This window comes from Triplophysa dalaica, chromosome 19, assembly GCF_015846415.1.
Source record: "Triplophysa dalaica isolate WHDGS20190420 chromosome 19, ASM1584641v1, whole genome shotgun sequence".
Classification (NCBI taxonomy): Eukaryota; Metazoa; Chordata; class Actinopteri; order Cypriniformes; family Nemacheilidae; genus Triplophysa; species Triplophysa dalaica.
Window position 1 is genome coordinate 107,501 of NC_079560.1, and position 20,000 is coordinate 127,500.

The 20,000-nt window shown below is 41.9% G+C and overlaps 3 protein-coding genes across 4 annotated transcripts in view; all 3 read right to left on the bottom strand.

Annotated features, from left to right (window-relative positions):
- Positions 1 to 2,628, bottom strand: part of plgrkt (plasminogen receptor, C-terminal lysine transmembrane protein) — a 6,577-nt gene extending 3,949 nt beyond the window's left edge. The window contains exons 1-2 of the mRNA XM_056732037.1: positions 2,133 to 2,628; positions 1,363 to 1,444 (exon numbers count right to left, since the gene is read on the bottom strand). Coding sequence (XP_056588015.1) covers positions 1,363 to 1,443 — 81 coding nt within the window. The 5' untranslated portion in view covers position 1,444; positions 2,133 to 2,628. The remainder of the gene's footprint in view (positions 1 to 1,362; positions 1,445 to 2,132) is intronic.
- A 1,084-nt stretch (positions 2,629 to 3,712) lies between these two features.
- On the bottom strand, positions 3,713 to 16,932 carry LOC130407950 (ral guanine nucleotide dissociation stimulator-like). Of its 2 annotated transcripts, XM_056731312.1 has the most exons (18): positions 16,344 to 16,932; positions 16,175 to 16,259; positions 9,825 to 10,129; positions 9,653 to 9,727; positions 9,365 to 9,558; positions 9,167 to 9,288; positions 8,835 to 9,050; positions 8,562 to 8,750; positions 8,346 to 8,423; positions 8,126 to 8,212; positions 7,923 to 7,955; positions 7,256 to 7,377; positions 7,077 to 7,172; positions 6,748 to 6,997; positions 6,325 to 6,399; positions 5,263 to 5,514; positions 4,964 to 5,078; positions 3,713 to 4,881 (listed from the first exon to the last, which is right to left on the bottom strand). In XM_056731312.1, exons 2-18 carry the CDS (start codon positions 16,202 to 16,204, stop codon positions 4,706 to 4,708), a joined length of 2,415 nt encoding a protein of 804 aa, XP_056587290.1. In that variant the 5' UTR covers positions 16,205 to 16,259; positions 16,344 to 16,932; the 3' UTR covers positions 3,713 to 4,705. The 2 variants fall into 2 exon arrangements, with proteins under 2 accessions (XP_056587290.1, XP_056587289.1); XM_056731311.1 differs by lacking the exons at positions 16,175 to 16,259; positions 16,344 to 16,932 and adding an exon at positions 12,207 to 13,075.
- Positions 16,933 to 18,646: 1,714 nt separating this feature from the next.
- tbc1d13 (TBC1 domain family, member 13) overlaps positions 18,647 to 20,000 on the bottom strand; it is a 6,723-nt gene continuing 5,369 nt past the window's right edge. Inside the window, exon 12 of the mRNA XM_056730198.1 lies at positions 18,647 to 19,686. Within this exon, the coding sequence (XP_056586176.1) occupies positions 19,618 to 19,686 (69 nt within the window). The 3' untranslated portion in view covers positions 18,647 to 19,617. The remainder of the gene's footprint in view (positions 19,687 to 20,000) is intronic.

The window sequence follows — 20,000 nt, forward strand, 5'->3', positions numbered from 1 at the left end:
AGACACATCAGTCAAACCTCTGAGAGCTCAACAATGAGAAGTGACGGAGGACACGAGAGATCTCACCGAAAAACACTTTCAGTCTGACAGTTTAATGGTGTGTGATGTCATCAGGGTCACATGACCCAAGTCTATTGAACAGAAACATCAGATCCTACATTAGGAAATGATCTGGGACTTGACTGTGTTGAACAACTGATTGTTATTTGTGTATTGCTAAACTAACCCTTTAAACCCATTTGTCAAAGATTATTCTTTTCTCCTTCTGTGACCTCACAGGTTTTCAATATCTCCACCTGATCTTTCACCGTTTCACAAGAACAAACAAATATATGTGATTTTTGGGCATTTTATAGGAAAATAATGAAAACCGATGATATTCAGTGAGTAATAACAATATTCAGAAAGAAGATTACAGAGCTTTAGGGGCTTGTGTGAACGTCTATTAGATTGTGAGCCATAACTAATATTAATGAGTGTTTAAATAGAGATAGAGAGAGAGAGAGAGAGAGAGAGACAGAGAGAGTGGGAGAGAGTGAGAGAGAGAGAGGGGGAGAGAGAGATGGAGAGCGAGTGAGAGTGAGAGCGAGAGAGATAGAGAGAGAGAGAGAGAGAGAGAGAGATGGAGAGCGAGTGAGAGAGAGCGAGTGAGTGAGTGAGTGAGTGAGTGAGTGAGTGAGTGAGTGAGTGAGTGAGTGAGTGAGAGAGAGAGAGAGAGAGAGAGAGAGAGAGATTAGTCACACAGAGATGAATCCCCGTAGACACACATTAACCCTAAACTTTTGACACACAGCTCACACATCTGCTCAATGATAAATATAATATTAACATTCACTGTTTACACTCCAATAGATATCTGTTTATGCTTTTCAGCACATGCCATTTCCATTTACATGTGAAAGAAGAACACAGAAAAACATGAAGATCCACACAAAGCAGTCTAAATGAGGAAAGGATTGAATGGCTGATGTGTGAAGTGAACTATAGTATAAAAAAATCTACATCAGCTTTATTATATAAAAAAACTGCTTACAAGAGAAGTGTGACGCTCAAGAGAAGAAAAGGGAAAGGTTTGATGATTCATTTATTTTATGAGGGCAAACACAAACCTTCATAACCTTTCAGCTGCTAGAGATTTTTCTCAGGTGTTGACCGCCTCACAGGCAAAGATTCATCAAACACACACAATCACAACAACAAAAATATGTTTGTGTAGGACAATAATTCTGCATAATGATGTCAATAAAACACTTGTATCTCTTTCCGGCCGTACACACAAATGACATACGGACACTATAAGCATCCTTGCAAATGTACTGTGAGGTTAATACTCATAATGTGTGTGTGTGTGTGTGTGTGTACCTGCAGTCGAGCGTTGAGCAGCATGAACTCCTGTTGTTTCTGGAAGTTCTGCTCCATTGATTTAGAGAGCAGAAAACCCATCCTGCATTAAACACACACAATCATCATCATCTTTAGTTTATTGCACGGTTTAATAGACAAGGTTTAGCTTAAGCCAGGACTATACTTTAGTCAAATTAGGATGTTTAAGTCACTTTTATTAAAATGGCATATAAAATATGACTGGTGTGCATCTTGAGACAAACCAGTGGAAATCACATCTTTTAAGATATGTCAGGGAAATCATTCTTCAGTAAAGACAGCTCAAACTGTTCTTTTAGTCTGGGTTAGTCTTAATGTCACATATGTGAAAGAGCACAAGTGCTCCAATGACATAAGTAATCTAGTTTACGTTACATTAGTGAAGATGTCAGTTTGTCTATTGCCAACACATTAAACATAGAACAAGGTCAATAGATATACGACATAAACAGCCAATAGTGTGGTATTAAAATAAGGTGCTGGGTGATGAACTAAATATGTTATCAATATACATTTCGCCATGTCTCTGTCTCGTGTATGGCACAGATATATCGGTTAATGTACGAAGTATGTTTTAATATGAACATGTCACGTCTTACAGAAATCTTTACGTCAGTAACATATATCATGTGGAATGTAATGTAGTGATCAAACTCGCGTGAACAGCAGCGCTGCCTCTCGCGCACGCGCACGCATAACTCTATTAACACACGGAACATGAATAAAACACACATGAATGTGAATCATACCTGTGTTTAAATAAAACTCTGCAGCACGAGCTTGATTGATACAGTACTCCAAAGGCACGCGAGCTTCGCGTACGTACAGACGTTTCAGCACGTCACCCACGCGGCTACGATCTTCCCGCTCATTGGCTCCAGGTCTCACTCTCGGTTCTCATTGGCTATTGTGTGCAGTTGTCAGCTCCATTGAAAGTATATACATATGTACATAATTGTCGTTTGATTATATCAAACATAATGACAATATCGGACTTGCCTCAAAATGCAGTGAAACGATTTAACAGACCGCGGTATATCCCATGACAGCAGACCTGTTCACACCCGCGCGGTGTCAAGTAACGGGTGTCACGTGACTCGGCAGTAGCTGTTGTAGTCATTCAGGACAGTCACGTGACTTTTTTTCTTTGTTTATTTCTCATCACAGCTTTAATCGGTAGGATTTCCGATCGTTTCAATAGCATCTGGCTGCAGACGAGATGCACTGTCAGACACATGCACTGTCAGCCGCGCATGCGTACTCGTTACATGCACTGTCAGACGCGCATGCGCACTCGTCACATGCACTCTCAGCCGCGCATGCGCACTCGTCACATGCACGCTCTAACGTATTTCACGAAGTGAACTGTAAGATTCTATTAATTTTTTTTAAGGTTACTGCTTTTTAAGAGTACCGTGAATACTGGTGGCTCGGTTCAAGGCCAGGTATTTATTATAATTATAGCTGAAATACATTAATGAGCATCTACACTAATAATGAAAATACATGACTAAATAAAACCTTTGTTTATATAAAAATAATTGTTCTAATATTCATTTGTTTTAAAATTGCAGGTTAGTTTTGTTGTTTGAAATAAAACATCATTTATTATACAAAGAAACGTGAAGCATTTTAGAAATAATACAAGGGAAGTAATACATCCCTATATTTGATAGATTTCAACGTCATATTAAATAATTTTGAGAAAAACATTAAAAAATAACTATATAGTGCAGGTCACCTACAAACTTTCCTGTGAGTTTTCAAGCAACGCTACAAAATTAATTTAGATAACGTTAGTTCTTCAATAAATTACTGTATGAAGAACATGTATCGTTAATCAAGTATCATAGATGCGATATATCTACCATTGATTATAAGGATTAAGTTAGGTTTCGAAAACTTTATCTTATATATTGAAACGATACTTTACAGCTATCTAATACTGTATGAATGAAATCAATATACTTACAACATTCGTCTGATAATGTTAAAGAACGTTTTCGATTATATTTGTCAAATAATTCATAATAACACTTTTACTTCGAGTTAATCTTGTATAAGAATAAATAAATAAATAAATTGAATATTTAATAAATATACTTATAATTGGCCTGTAGGTGCATTTAATTCACACACGTGTCTGACAGTGCGTTTGTTTGAGTGCGCATGCGCGGCTGAGACTGCATGTGTCAGAGTGCGCATGCGCCGCTGACAGTGCATCTGGTCTGAGAGTGCATCTAGTCTGCAGCCAGACCCTCCTCGATCGTTTCGCGCCACCTGCTGGTCACGTGAGTGCAGCGTGTTTTAAAAGGACAGAGCGCGTGTCCGTGGTGTGACGCACGCGTTTATTAACCGTGTAACTTTCTCCATTATTACAAACAGTGCGGCATCAAAGAAAACAATAACAATTGAAGAGACAGGACAGGACAGACATAGAAACCAGGGCTGAAAGTAACTGTAGTGGTATAAAGTTCGCATAGATATATTCATATTTACACATTCATTTATAATTACACGGGAGGAGAAACTAAATGTACAACATTACAAAAATATTTACAAATCAATAAATACAGAGACTGACACAGAGACACGTACACAAGCCAAACAGAAAAGCAAAAGTACAAAGGACATGTCATATTGTACAAAGATTACAAAAGAACATAGAAAACCAGAGCATCAGTGAAAAACAGGAATGGCACCAGATCTATGTGTGGTCCGCTCGGGCAGTGCTGACGTCACCGGACTGATCTTTGGCCCTTCAGTCATGAATCTCACGCATTCTCGTACAGACGCTACGGCATACATCATAGCGTATAAAAGATCAGAGAGTGAAAATGAGTCATGTTTTGCGTGTCACATTCACTGTTCTGCACTTTGACAGTCCGTCACAGGACGCGCGTAAGGACACCGATGCTGTTAATAGAAGTTCCTGGAATGAGCGGTGACGCTGTGTGATCTGAACAGCAGGTGTTCTGTTGTTGTTCTCAAAGAAAAGGTTCGGCTTCATCGACAGTAACAGACCCACAATACAGCCATTCTACAAATCACACACCAAAAAATATAACAAGATCCAATGAAAGTGAGGAAAACATCAGTCCGAGCACCGCGTCAGTTACAACACACAAAACGCGTGTGACATTCAGATAGACGTGTGCAGTCAGTCCGGTGCGTCATGTGCGAGGTGAGGTCACCACACCATCATGAAGGTGGTTGGCTGCGTTCCACACTCTTTTGCTTCCAGCCTACGCTTGACAGGAAGTGACATCAGAGGCAGAACCGATGGCATCACAGACAAAGGTCACGGCAGCGCTTTGAGAATTCAGAAGATCCCCTTGGCGATTTTCAGACCTTTCTGTTTCATTCGAGGCAGCGTGGAGCTCGACACGTGTTTGCTTCGGCCCGCTCTGGGGAAGCCCCTCTTCTTCAGGACGAAGTCATAGTTGGCGCTGGAGTTCATGGCGTAAAAAACGTTGGCATTGTCGGGAATCTTCAGTTCTGTGGGGAAAAGGAAATCCATTAGAAACTCAAAGACGGAAGTGAGGCGGAGAGCAGAAAGAAGCTTTGAAACAGCACTGACCCTTCTCCTCACTGATTTTCTGAACCAGCTCGTAGTCTTCAGCTCTCTCGCGGTCCAAGTTGTGTTTGACCATTGCCTTCCTGACCACTGCTGGAGTTTTATCCTGACTAGTCACCTGAAACACACACATACACACACACTGTTGTCACACGTATCAAATCCTGGGAAACAAAAAGCATCTGATTGTGTTTCAGGCTCAGATCTCTTATGAACGTCAATCTTCTGTTGCTGACATCACTCTACAGTTCTTGTCACATGTCACAGTGAAAGCGTCACATGACACCGCAGGGCTCTCTCACCAGAATGCTCTTGTACATGTTTCCGTTGTCCACGTCCAGACTGACTCTGATGATGCAGCAGTCGTCCACCTGCTGGTTATAGAGCGGCAGAGAGAGCGAGGAGTAGCTGGACACACCGGACACCGAGCGCTTGTGTGAGCGAGACGTCACCACCGGCGTGGACGACACCGAGGACGAGGACGCGCTGCTGGAGCCCGAACCCGAGCCAAGACCCGAGGCATCCAGAGACGAGAGAGACGTGGACTCCCAGAACTGAGAGAGAGAGAGAGATGTTTGAAATCCTGTCAAATGAAAGGAAACCTGCAACAACATAATCTGATCTGATGTTTCCAACATATCTACATAACACTCTATGTCACCTTATTTATGACTTTAATGCAGTGTTTCCCCTACCATTACCATAGGGGGGGCGCCCCGCCCCTCCAACGCACTTCCCGCCCCCTTGATGGTCAAATGAATAAAAAAAATATGTAGCGTCAGATCACAAGAGAAGTCATTGAAGGTTACCTTTCCTATATAACATCTCTATACCTTGTTCTCGTTTTAAACGAACTAAATAAACGAACTAAATAGCATTATGTCATTTATCTTATTTACATGGCGGCATGTCATTTCTGTTTCTGCGTGGTCGCGCATAATATAGAGACTTTTGCAGCTTAGGGTCTGTATATGTGCTGCTGATGAGCTGGAGAGCAAACACACACACACACACACACACACACAAATAATTCTGGCAGTATTAGATAGGGTGACCATATGATCCATTTCTCCCAGACATGTCCTTGCCAGGATTCGGATGCCTTTTCAGCGAGTCGCATTTGTGAAGCGCATACGTTATCAAGGTTTATTATTTCAGGTTTTATTTTATAAAGGCAGCCTACAATGAAGTACAATGATTATACGTCTTTAGCGATGTTAAATGTTCATTTATAATGCTTTTTTTTACGGAAATGTGTGAACCTTGATGACTTATGCGGTCGACAAATACGACTCCCGGAAGATGCATCCGAATCAGAGAAACGTCTCATATGGTGACCCTTGTATTAGAGAGAGAAAGAGTACCGTAGGTATCAGGTCACCCGTGGGGCCGCACTTTCCGAGCGTAGAACTGGAATGTTTTACAAACGGTGTGGAGGTCTACAGATGAAAATTAAGCTACAGTCAACAACCAATCACAAACTCACGTGAGAACATGTGATCAAACATAATCATCCTCTTATAACAAGCAATCACAAACACAGTTGAACTTTATTCTCAGTATAATTACTCTCACTGCATGATCACAGACACACGTGTGTGAGTGTGTGTGTATGTTTATGCATGTGGGTGTGCGTGCATGCGTTTGTGTGATTGAGTGTAAGTGTATGTTTGTGTGTGTGTGTGTGTGTGTGCATGTGTTTGTGTGTGTGTTTGTTTGTTTGCAAGTGTGCGTGTGTAAGCAAATGATTGACAGGTTACGGTTGTTAATTAGGAGAGGGTACTAACTGCTGTAGGACACGCAGATGATGTGTTCATCTTCCTCTCCAGCGCATCGGGCGAGTCTGAGATGAAGCTAATGTTCACCTCGTCCACATCAGAGCTGCTGGAGCCGGCAGACGTCACGCTGACACAATCACAAGCGTCGCCCACTGAACCCCCGACACACGCAGGGAAACGTAACTGATCGAACGACTTTGAGTGTGAACTGCTGCTGCCGGAACCACAGCCCGCCTCGGCCGAACCCACCGGCTGACGACTGACACACACGCGCAAAGACACACACACGTCACTCCTGCTCCTAACATTAGTCTGATGTGTGATGTGTTTACACTCACTCGCTCCATCTCTTCATGATCCCAGAGCTCTTCTTGGCTCTCAGTGTGTTGGATGCGGATTCAGATAGAGGCTCGATGTCACATGACTGACTGTAGCTGCAGGACACACACATAGTTAAGGTGTGTTTGTGTGTGTGACATGTCAAACAAACGCACACAAACTAATGTGGAGTTCTCACCTCTCGGCCTCTGACAGTTTCTCCACACTAGAGAGCCAAACACTGAAAGCAGCGACCCGCTGAAAATTATAATTATTACACGCCAACTGTAACAACTTAATCTGAGCTATGACCTCAAACTCCTGCACACACAGAGAGAGAGAAAGAGAAAGAGAGAGAGAGAAGATCTGCTGTTAATGTGTTTGTTTCATGTCTTTTGGAAGTATTGTAAGTACAACATACAATCATGGCAATAAAGTATCTTAACAATGAAATAAAGAGTAAATGAGATTGAGAGACAGTGACAAAAATACAGAGAGAGAGAGAGAGAGAGAGAGTGAGAGACAGAGTGAGAGACAGAGTGAGAGAGAGAGAGAGAGAGAGAGAGAGAGAGAGAGAGAGAGCCTGAGAGACAGTAGATGAGTGTGTAATATTGTTTTATATGTCATGTTTATATCCCCACTCTACCCACCATTGTCTCCCGTGATAATGTGTTAGAATATATGTATGTAAACACTGTGGTAATGTTCACAAATGTTTGATTGAGAGAGAGTGAGAGAGAGAGTGATAGAGAGAGAGAGTGACAGACATAGAGAGAGAGAGAGAGAGAGAGAGAGAGAGACAGAGTGCATCAGCAGCAGTGACAGGTGAGAATCATCAGGAGTGTGTTGGTTTTGTTCACATGTACCTTCCGTCTCTTCTCGAAGTTTATCAAGCCGCCCTGAGACAAACAGAAAACAGATTCATGAGAAAATATGCCAAAAACAACACACTTCAATCTAAAGAACACACACAACGTCCATCACAAGAGCTGAACATCTGTGTGTGTTTGTGTATTTTATGTTTCTGCGCTTTGGCAAAGGTGAACCTCAAAGAGAGAGAGAGACTCACATCCAGATAATCCTTCATTGCTGTGTCCATCATCACCAGATCTGTGAGGAAAGTTCCCAGGTAAGGAATTGTTCCCTGCATCACACTCTGAAACACAGAAACACACGAATCTCCTACATCATCTGACTCAAGAGTGTGTGTGTGTGTGTGTGTGTGTGTGTGTGTGCGTGTATGCATGTGTGTGGTATTATGACATCAGAATGACATCACTGTGTCTCACCAGATCTCTCTGTGCCTGCTGACGTTTCTGAGCACGCTTTGGGTTAAGCTCCAGTGTGGCGAATTTAGATGTTCCCTCCTACAGAAGACATGGAGACAGTTCATCTCTATCTCACTCACACACACACATCACACGCACATCACTCTATTAAACACATGACACACAAACAAACACATGACACACAAACACACACACATCACAGGTGTTGTACTGGACCTTTATCAGGAGTTCTCGACTCAGCGAGTGGTTGTTGTCATCTGAGAAGATCTCTGACAGCTCCTGGAAGATGCGAATGTTTTCCCGTGAAACTTCATCCCATGTTTTCTTCAGACGGTGTACAGGATTACACTGCAGAGCCGACAAAATCGCACGCAGAGACGAGAAATTCTTCAAGATCCGACACTCCTGAACACAACAAACAAACAGCGATCATCAATGGTATTCATCAGATGTTGGATCAGACTTGTGTGGTGATGCGATCAGACTGACTCGGGCCACTTGTATCCAGTGCTCCAGGATTCGGGCTCTCTGAGCGGCTTTCAGTGTTCGCTCACTCAGGCAGGTGGAGATGACACAGTTTGTGACGCGGTTAAACTGCGTGACTGTTGCTCTGATGGTCGGTGCCAGATGTTCTTTTCCTTTCTTATCTCTCTGAGACCAGATGCTGCCCAGACAGTGATACGGCACCACACGCTTAAACAGCTCCTGAACACAGTAAAGACACTCTTTAAAACAGACCATAGTGGGTCTTCTGATTCGTAACAAGGTTGATGATGTGTCTGCGCTCTCTAGTGTTAGCGTGGGGTGTGCGTGTGGCTCACAGCATCCATCAGCGTGAACTGCTCCGCCACCACTGTAGGGTCAAAGCTCAGAAAATCAGGTGGATCTTCATGGAACCCGTTCTCTTCCAGCAAAGTAAAGGCACAGCATCCCTGATCGATCACTGCACACACACACACATCATCAGCATCATCATCATCGTTACATTTCACACAACTGAACAACAGTCACTAACGAACCGTCCTGGTGGGATTCCTGCTGAAGTCTGCGGTGGAACTGGCTCAGGAGATTACAGGCCCGCCGCTCCAGATCAGACCCGGGGAAGTTGAGCTGTAAGTAATGGATCAGCCGTCTCAGACAGCTGTATTCCGGAGGCTTCCAGAAGTCCTCAGAGTACTGATCCAACCAGGCGCCCAGGATAGACGACACAGTGCTAGAAACCATACACACACACAAAAGAAGTGAATTGGGTTTCGTTCATTGCTATGAGATTCAATGGTGACGTGATGCACACATCTCAGACGTACTTCCTGAGTTCTGTGCGTTCATCAGGAGTCATTCTGCGAGCATCACCACCCGGCTGCTGATGAAGTTTAGCATATCTGTAAAAAACACACCAGAATACACACCAATGATGAAAAACTGATGCCTTGAGTTATGAGTCACATGACCATGAAGGTGTGTGTGTTGGGCACTCACTTGTTGAGCAGGAGGTCCAGAACTTGTTTGGTGGTGGCAAACGTTCTGTATGTGCAGAGAAATATGGTGACGTACGTGGAGTCATTTCCTCTGAACGCTATCACCATGTACTCCACCAGACGCTCCAGCGTTCCCGCTTTAATACTGCGCAGTTTACACGTCTCATAGAGACTGAGAGACGCGTCCGAGTCCACACCCAACCAGCGCTGACTCTTACTGGACGACTGATACATCTGAACCTTCCTCAGCGTGATGCTGAACACTGCACCCTCCTCCACCTCCTCACCAATCTCCTGACTCGCATTCTGAACACAGAGAGAGAGAGAGAGAGAGAGAGAGAGTGTGTGTGTGTGTGAAAGAGAGTCAGTGAGTGAGTGAGTGAGATAGAGACAGAGGGAAAGTGAGACATCCAAATATAAAGACATCAGAGACCATTACTACCCTAAAATTAATCAAATATTCCCCCAATTTAACACCTGCAACCCAACCCAAAACTCAGTTTCATTTTTGGCAAAGAAGCCAAATGTTGAAATATAGCTGCAAGATTTGTATCATCTTGTCATCTCATGAGGGACAGCCAGAGAGACACAAACAGCCGCATCTCTTCTCAAACACACGTCAACATGAATGACCTGAAACATGAAACATAGTCTCTTGTAGCTTCATAGTGAAGGTCTGGAACTTATCGCAGCTTTCATGCGCCAAGGCCCGCCCTAGAGGTCATATGACTGACAGGTAAAGCAACCAATCACGTTTAGTTTTGTGCCGCGTCATGTTTAGAGGTGTGGAAATGTCCCCGCAGTAAAAGACCGGTGTAAATTCACCAACGTGTCAAAGGTTAACAGCAATAACGATTACAAGTTTATGCTGTGAACCTCACATACTTTTAAAATTGATGCGTTTAGTCGATCGTGATGAATTCTTATTGCAGCCGTTGTAAACACGACACTTGCGTCTTTCGGCAATCGTCTCCCGGTAATCCTGTTAAATTCAACCAATCAGATGACGACTTTGAAAATGCTGAAGTAATTCCAGGAAAGTGTGTCAATGCATCAGACGTTAAGCCAACGGTCCGTGGACGTGACATGAAACATAACAGTCAAACACATGTCTCTCCAGTGCACACACACACACACACTCCATCACTACACATATCTGTGCTCTTTTCACTTAACACCACACAAGCATTAGAAGAAAATACAACCAAACTATATGTTCAACGCTTTTCATTACAAACAAGCTAACAAAAACATTTTTCAAATCAATAAGATCTGATCATTTCCTTGTGATGTCAGTAATCTGATCTGAGGGATCAATCCTCATCACACCGTCAGGGTTATTTTGCGATAACAACCAGATGACTGAACATTATCCACACAACTTATTCTGTGAGAGTTAAACCCATCACTGTTCTAAACCTTTGAGAGACTGTGATTCTGTTCACAAGAGCTGTGACTGATGATGTCATCACACACTAATGGACCGTCTGCAGCTGTAATCTAATCACACACACACAGTGAATGTTCACACAAACTCATGTGTGAAGAGGTTCAGAATTTATAAACATTCAAAGCACTTATTAGACCAAATAAAGATAAACAACTAATATGTATCTTCAGATAAACAGAATCTCTGAACATTATAAACATCAAAAGTATTCCTGTAGCTCAGTGGTCAGAGGATGGTGTGGTCATGGGTTTGCACATACTTAGAAACAAGTGTGTCGTGTGAGTTATGCAATGTAAGTCACTTTGGAGAAAAGCATCTGCCAAATGTGTAAATGTAAATCAACAAAAGAAAAGAAAAAAATGCTCGCACCGATCCACCCGTCACATTACTGGATCAGCGCTTACTACATGTGGTGAATCTCAATTGAAAGCGACTCGATATTAAAATGTGCTCAGTCACATATTGGACACATTGTTATGTTTAGTTTGATTGACATCATTTTATTTCTTCAAGTATCCTAATATTGATTGTGTTTGATTTTAAAATGTAGAATAAAGATTTGTTGTGTCTTTTATTTGATTTTCTATAAAATGTAAATATAAGAACCAACGGCAACATCTGAAAAAATAAAAACACCACACCTACGCTGTTGTGTTTCTGTAACATCAACACAATTGTCAATATATGTCACACAGATACACTTGTGAACACACAAACTAAAAGGTGGAAAATATTTGCTTTGATTTGTGAAACAGCTCACATAAAAATCACCTGAAATCAGAATCGTGTGTGTTTTAAAATACACTTTTAGATCTCAAGAAAAATTGTAACAAAGATTTTCATAAATGAGATGTGAATATGTATGAAGAGTAAAAAGTGAATAAATTCCTGACAGTCCTGTTGATGTTTGTTATTGTGTGGATGTGTGAATACCTCCAGATGAGGCGTGTCCGGATCCAGCTGTGTGAATCGGTTCAGCACCGCAGGACTCGGTTCGTCGCAGATCTCGAGTCTCACTGAATCTCGGATGCTTCGGATCCGCCAAACACTGGCGTCAAACATGACCGAACTCACAGCACAGCCACACAAACAACATCAGCACCGAACAACGGCCCGATCACCGTCACTGTGTGTCTGTGTGTTCTGCTCCGCCTCCGCGCCGCTCGGGACCATGACGTCATTCTCAGATCAGAACCACACGAAGAGAGGTGTTATGTCAATCAACGTGACAAGCGATCTAAACTGGGCGGGGCTCAGCGGTTCTCTTTCATTTCACATGAACGACGATGCGCCGATTATGTTTATGTTCTCATCCTCCAGAAACAAACTGCTGAGATTTGAACTCAATGCAGAACTGAGAGCGCCGCCTGCAGGACACACGAGAGAAAAGAGGGCGCGTGCGCGTGTGTGAGAGTGAACTTCTGACAGAAAGAATAAAGTTCTTCACACATGTGACATAGATCTGAGGCACTTCTGAAAGAAACTAATAAATACATTTAGTGCTCAGACTCTTTAAGCGCCTTCATGACTTCCACATCACATCTGTTGTGTGTTTAAAGAGCAAACTGACACAAGAGACCCTCTCCCTGCCAGAAAACACACACACACAGGAATGTGCTGGGGAGGGGCAGTGTAATCCATTATGAAGACCAGAGCCGTGAATTAAAAGGGATCTGTCATCATTTACTCACCCTCGTGTCATTTCATACCTTTATAAATAACTTTATTATGATTCACTCAGAGAAAGATATTTAGAAGAATGGTCAGCAAATTTCAGTTCTGGGAAAACATTTACTACCATAGTAGGGAAAATTCCCGGGTAGTGGGTGATGTCCCAGAAATGAAATTGGTAACATTCTTCCAAATATCTTTCTTTGAGTTCATCAGAATAAAGAAATGAATACATGTTTAAAACAACCTGAGGGTGAGTAAATAATGACTGAATTTTCATCTTTGGGTGAACTGTGCCTTTAAGTAATAAACAACTAGAGTGAGTGTCTATGTTTGTGCTGTTTGTGTGCATGCATCTGATTGTATGCGTGTCTGTGCATGTTTGTGTGTGTGCACTTGTACGTGTGTCCATGTTTTTCGTTGTGTGTGTGCGTTTGCATTTTTGTGTAAGTGCGTGCGTGCACATGTTTGTGTGCACGCATGCAAGTGTGTGTCCGTTTTTGCGTTGTGTGTGAATGCGTGTGAGTGTATGCGTATCTGTGTTTGTCCATGTTTTTCGTTGTGTGTGTTTGTGTGCGTGTGTGTGTGTGTGCATGCGTGCGAGTGTGTGCGTGTCCATGTTTGTGTGTGTGTGAGGGATCACCTGTCAATCTTCATGATGTCATCAGATTTGTATCCTCTGGTGTTGTATCTCATTTCACCTCCTGTTCTAATACTCAGCAGTAAAAGTATGTACTGTTTTTGTGATGTTAAAGTATACACTACTGAGTTCAAGTACTGAGACATACTAACACACGTCTTGTGTGTCTCCTCACGAATAATAAATATTAACAAGATGTGCCACTGCCATGACAACGAATGGGGATGGAATGCAACGCTCAATATGGCCTCTTTGGTGAAGGATGTCCCGCCATCCAATAAAACAGCGGCACGTGAAGAAGACCGATGATTGTCAGGGACGGGGCTCTCTTGAGCCGTTAGTCAGTCTGTACGCACGTATACTAACCGAAGCAAAGGTGATTTTTGAGCAATTTAAGCTTATGAAACACGTTATGGTACGGTTCATTTAAGTTTTAAGTTGTTGTTCTTAAAAATGTGGTTTAATTGGGATTTTTAGCCGGCGATTGTAGAAATGTCATCATTCCCAATTCACGTCTTGCTTCAATTATGCAATATCTGCAAACATGGCCACCGAGTGGCACGACTTCTGTAAACGGACTTCTATATTTCACATACACCTTGTTTCATAAGGACTTTCTTCAGACATAATGATTTTATACTGTACAAACGGACCCTCAGCTCACCCTAAACATATTTGAGCGGCATGAGGAAAACTATGTTTAAATCAAACAAATGTTGTTGTTTATTTGAAAATGTAAAACTGAAGAGAGGTTTGTGTGTATTGGGTTAATTTAGAGGCTGGAGGACACAATGTGCAGTTTCTACAGTATAAATGTCATGTCTATGAATTGGAAAGTCACCAAAAAAACATGAAAACACAACACACAGTCAGTACTGCTTTTTTATTACTCGTTGTAGTTTTACTGTAAGTAAATTTTTGATGCACAAAACATACACACACACTCGCACACACACACTTCTGAGACACACGGTAGATTCTCACAACATTTTGCCATGGAAACAACATTGAGCTTAGGAGAATTCAGAGCTCACAATGAAGGGAACTTTAACTACACACACACAAACAACCACAACACGCATTTCACCTTCAGTTTGTGTCCGTGTGTGAGTGTGTGCAGTAAGACAGTGAGGTGTTTCTTGAGCACTTTAACAAAAGGTAATAACAAGAATAATAATATAAACACAAACACACAAAAATGACCATAACACAACTGCCTGTAAAAACAACAAAACACAAAAATGAAATCACATCTAATGACAAAAATCATTCAAAGTTCCTAAACCTGCAGATCTACACACATCTGTCAGGAGTAGATGATATCACACGTGTGTGACTGTACATTCCCTCAGCAATTACAGCTTCAGATTCAGATGTACAGAAACTGCTGACCTCTGACCTCAGAGCATCATTGACATCATACAAACCTCTGCATTTACTGTTTTCCTCATATCTGATCTGATCCATTATTATTAAATGATCAAAACTCACCGTTAATAAGAGAAAAACTGTATGAACACACACAGAGTGAACAACTGTGTCTGAGCATTACATCACTTCCTGTGTCAGATTTCACTCAATGACACAAAATCACAGCAGCACATCAAACCCAAAGTTCATTCTCCATCTCTGTTCTGGATTACAGCTGTGATTCTGTTCCTCATTAAAATAATATGATCAAATCTAAAGAGTCCACAGCAGCAGAAGAGGAGGAGACACTCAGTGTGTGTGATTGTGTTTTAAAACAAGTTCAGTGCAGCCCAAACATGTCAAACAAACCGTCTGAACCGGTCCAGTCAAACAAACCGTCTGAACCAGTCCTCTCAAACAAACCGTCTGGACCAGTCCAGTCAAACAAACCGTCTGAACCAGTCCTCTCAAACAAACCATCTGAACCGGTCCTCTTAAACTAACTGTATAAACCGGTCCAGTCAAACGAACCGTCTGAACCGGTCCAGTCAAACAAACCGTCTGAACCAGTCCAGTCAAACAAACCGTCTGAACCAGTCCTCTCAAACAAACCATCTGAACCGGTCCTCTTAAACTAACTGTATAAACCGGTCCAGTCAAACAAACCGTCTGAACCGGTCCAGTCAAACAAACCGTCTGAACCGGTCCAGTCAAACAAACCAGCTGAACCGGTCCAGTCAAACAAACCGTCTGAACCAGTCCTCTCAAACGACCCGTCTGAACCAGTCCTCTCAAACAAACCATCTGAACCGGTCCTCTTAAACTAACTGTATAAACCGGTCCAGTCAAACGAACCGTCTGAACCGGTCCTGTCAAACCACCCGTCTGAACCGGTCCAGTCAAACCACCCGTCTAAACCGGTCCAGTCAAACAAACCGTCTGAACCAGTCCAGTCAAACAAACCGTCTGAGTCTAAAATAATCTGTGAACCGTCAAACTAAACACACCATGAGCTGTAGGCCTAACGGTTTGTTCATGACGGTGATGAGATATTTCAGCACATGAGACATTCTAATCAAATCTACAGTACACACAAACACCTGTACAATCCTGCGGTGCCGAGACTCTTCAGACGTGATGGTGTCACAGTAATGAATGATGACATGAGCACTGGTGTTACCTGTGTATCCAGCATCATCATCATCTTCATCAGCTCAGACTCATCTTCATCAGGGCCGATTCATTCGCCCTTTCTGAACCAGAACCTGCAGGAGAGAAAATCACGACGTCTGATAATGAATAATGATCGTGATCATGATCGGATTAAAATAAACAGCATGAATTGTTACCGATTTGATGTGAAAGCGTCCTGCATCAGTGTTCGATTAAACGTCAAAAATCTACATTCCACACTCTACACGAACACAAATAAACTTGAATGAATCATCATCTGATATCCGATTCAAAATGGAGTCGATGCTGCAGATTCCCGGTCATAAATGTTTATCTTCATATTACACCGCACATATCGGTCCTATTTCACGACAGATGTCGGTGTTTCATCGAATACGCAGCAGATCCGTGTGCGTTGAGACGCACAGATGAGAGAAAATCTCAGAGAATATCTCGGTCAGTCAGTCAGTCAGGCCGGGATCCGGTGTCTCGCATCAGAAGCCGAACCCCCGAGTGAACCCGCAGCGGAGCCCCGCGGCAGCGGAACCACACCGGCGCGCGTCCGGATCAACGGCTTTCACGTCACAATCACATCATCTCGTATCGCGCTAAGAATCTCGTGTTGTTATTCTCTCGCTCGTGCCCTTGACACACATTCAGTACTCTCATCTTCTCATCTGGGTTTGTGGGTCTGCTGCGGCGTGAACGCGCACTGATCGGTAGACGGAGACGCGCGCAGGAGCGGAGGGCGTGTGCTCGGCAGCGCGAGACTGCTGAAGATGATTGAGCACGGCAACTGAAGCGCTTTATGGTTCTTTAGATCACACAACACAGTTGTTTTATTCAATAAATCTCATACACACACACACACACACACACATATATAGGCCTATGTGCTTTTAACATTTATCAATCTTGATCACGCACAACGCCGATTTCTGCGTTACCTCGGTTACAGTTTCCATGGAAACAGAGAGATGTTCTGTGTTCCGTATGTGACCAGATCTCGCGAAAACTGGCACATTTTTCTAATTTTAGGTCACTGTTATTTATGCCATGTTTTTTTAAAAATGTATTTTCAATTGTGAGGTCCCTGCAAAAAACAACACCATTAGAAACCATCACAGATCTAATTCAATTCTAGTGGCTTCCAGTACAATACCATGAACAACCATTAGCTATTCACTATTAAAACCATTACAAAAATACTTGGGTCTTAACTCCAAAGGATTCTGTTGGTCGTCGGGTGGTTGGTTCTATTCGTTCTGATAACATCACACCAATAGATATCAACACACCCAACACCAGCACAGACCAAGACTGCATCCAAATACCCCCACTTGACTGTCTTTGCAATTGACCACTTGACTTCTTTCATGACGTATTTCCTGTTTTTGGCCCTAGTGTTCTAGTGGGTGTGAAGATCCCAAATGAGCATGTCGAATTTCTAACCTGATGGGACAACATGTAACATATAAAATACAAAAAATACATAACTGGAGTTTTTATTTATTATTAGGCATTATTAAGTATTTTAATTATTATCTAATTATAGTCAAGTCAAGTTTATAGTGGTTTATTTTTATTCTATCAACGCAGCTGTAACCAAAAAAGCAAAAACAAAAGAGAAACACATGTTTAATATAGAATAAATAGATATAACCTCAAAAACTAGTTGTATAACTTGGAAAGCTATTAGATGTTGTAATGTTGAAAGTTGTAATCAGCAGCAGTTCTTAGTTATTTACCTCAAGATTGTTTATTGCTGCACCACAGAGGCAAAAAGCGAGATGAGACCATGGATTAGGAACACATCTTCATATAGTTGACCAAATTAAAATGTATTTCTATATTTCATAACGGTAGAGTTTCAAATAATCAAAGCTGCATCAGTCAAATAATAAACACAAGCATAAACAAAAGATACAATGATATTGATAAGATACATAATGCGTGTTACGTTTATGTATATTTATTTTCAATTTAAAAGTAAATTTACAAATTTTTTATATTACAATGTGCATGACCATGCAGTTGGCTTTCTTTGATGGTTTCGGAGGGCATTCCAGTTGACTAGTTTTTGCAAACAATTGAACAGCTGTAACTTTATAAATGTGATCCAACTAAAGACTCTAGGGATATTTGAAGGGTGCGATACTATTCTGACTCAAGGTTAACATGAGATATCCAGAAACTGTCTGAGTTATGGCCACTTTAAGAAATGACAATATGCTAAGTTTTTTGGGACGACAGTTTATAAAAATGTTTTTCTGGGTTTATTAGCTTCTTTATTGTACAGCATGTCACAAAGCAGTTTTTAAACATCGTTCGTCTTTTGTTTGAAGTCAGAAAGAAGGAGATGACAGCTTCCCCCAACTGTGAATACTGCACAAGTTTGGAGGTGAAGGACCTGCATCAGCTGCGACTGACCTTTGACCCCTTGGAGTGTTTCAGTGCCACACACTCACGCTTTATAAGGTCTTTTGAATTGTTTATTGTTCTTCTGCAAGCACTGTAAAAACATTGATATTTAACAGCAAGAACTCTAGATGTGTTCATACAAAAACATCTTCACATGCAAAAGAAACACCACACACACACACACACACACACTTAGAGAAAGACACGCATGGTCAAACATTCTAGAGAATAGAGATAAAAAAGAAGAATATCAGCCGCTACATCCATCCTTCATTTCCCTATTTCCATTACGCAAAAAAATATAAAAACACAGCAGAGTTACGTTTAAAAGCTTCATCCGGTCAAAAGAATGTTAGTGTTAATGCCTGATTAGATATTTCACCCGAGCCCTTAAGTACTTCAACATAAACGCCAAAACGACACTTAAATTCCACTGACAGAATGTTAATGACATCACGCTCTGCATATCATCTCATTCTCTTGTTCAGGACATCATGTTTCTATGTAATGAAAAGGCTGATGGGATACAGGGACTGTCAGAAGACGATCATCTCTAGAGAAGACTAAAAGGGACAAAACAAAGCCCATCTGTGACACAAACATACGTTATCCGGCGCCTTTAGGGCTCAAAGCCTCACGCTGCACAAACAGAGAGTTTGTTATTCATCAGAATGAAGCGATGAAGCTGTCAGCATGTCATCTAAATCTAACGTCTTCAGTAATCCATAAGACTGTAGGTAAGATTTTTGTTCATATATAAAAGACACAACATAAGATATTCAACCAATCAAACAAAGTGCGACAGAGAATATCAAGCAGTAAACAATAGCTAATATAAATACAGGAGTATAAAATTCATCATTTGGAGTGTTTGGGCTGTTTCAGGAGTGTGTGTGTGTGTACAGTATCATTCTTCAAAATAGTTCAGATGGCAAGACTCTAACACTCAATCACACAAAGGCAAACGACGATCCCGTTGTTTTTTCAAGATGGTGCTGACAGGGGCAGCGGTCGGCGTGGTTACTCTCGTCACGATGAGCCGTCCTGCAGCTCTTTAGCTTTAGTGAGTATGGTGTGAACATCAGAGATGGGATAATCCTACACAACACAACACACAGTCATCAAGAGCTCATGATACGTGCGGTCAGCAAGCGTGTGCGCATGCACGTCAGGGCTGGGCGATATATCGTAGGATTCTTAAGCTCTCGGTTTCTCAATGACTTCTGAAAGCCAGAGGGCACTGTTGTGCAAAAACTCAGAATATGGGAATCAGAAGAGGAACAATCAGTTCCATGAAATGCCTGAGGGCATATTCTATTTTGTTCTTCAAACCTTTTCAGGTATTTTCGTGATAATTTAGTTGGTTTATATTAATGATGATTCAAATACATGTTATAAATCACTCTATCTGG

What these genes read in the sequence shown, in the direction of transcription:
- LOC130407950 (XM_056731311.1), bottom strand. Translation starts at nt 12,335, where the DNA reads ATGTTTGACGCCAGTGTTTGGCGGATCCGAAGCATCCGAGATTCAGTG. An exon ending in GTCGAGAACTCCTGATAAAG is followed by an intron (nt 8,424 to 8,561) that starts GTCCAGTACAAC and finishes TGTCTTCTGTAG; the next exon opens with GAGGGAACATCTAAATTCGC. An exon ending in AAACTGTCAGAGGCCGAGAG is followed by an intron (nt 7,173 to 7,255) that starts GTGAGAACTCCA and finishes TGTGTCCTGCAG; the next exon opens with CTACAGTCAGTCATGTGACA.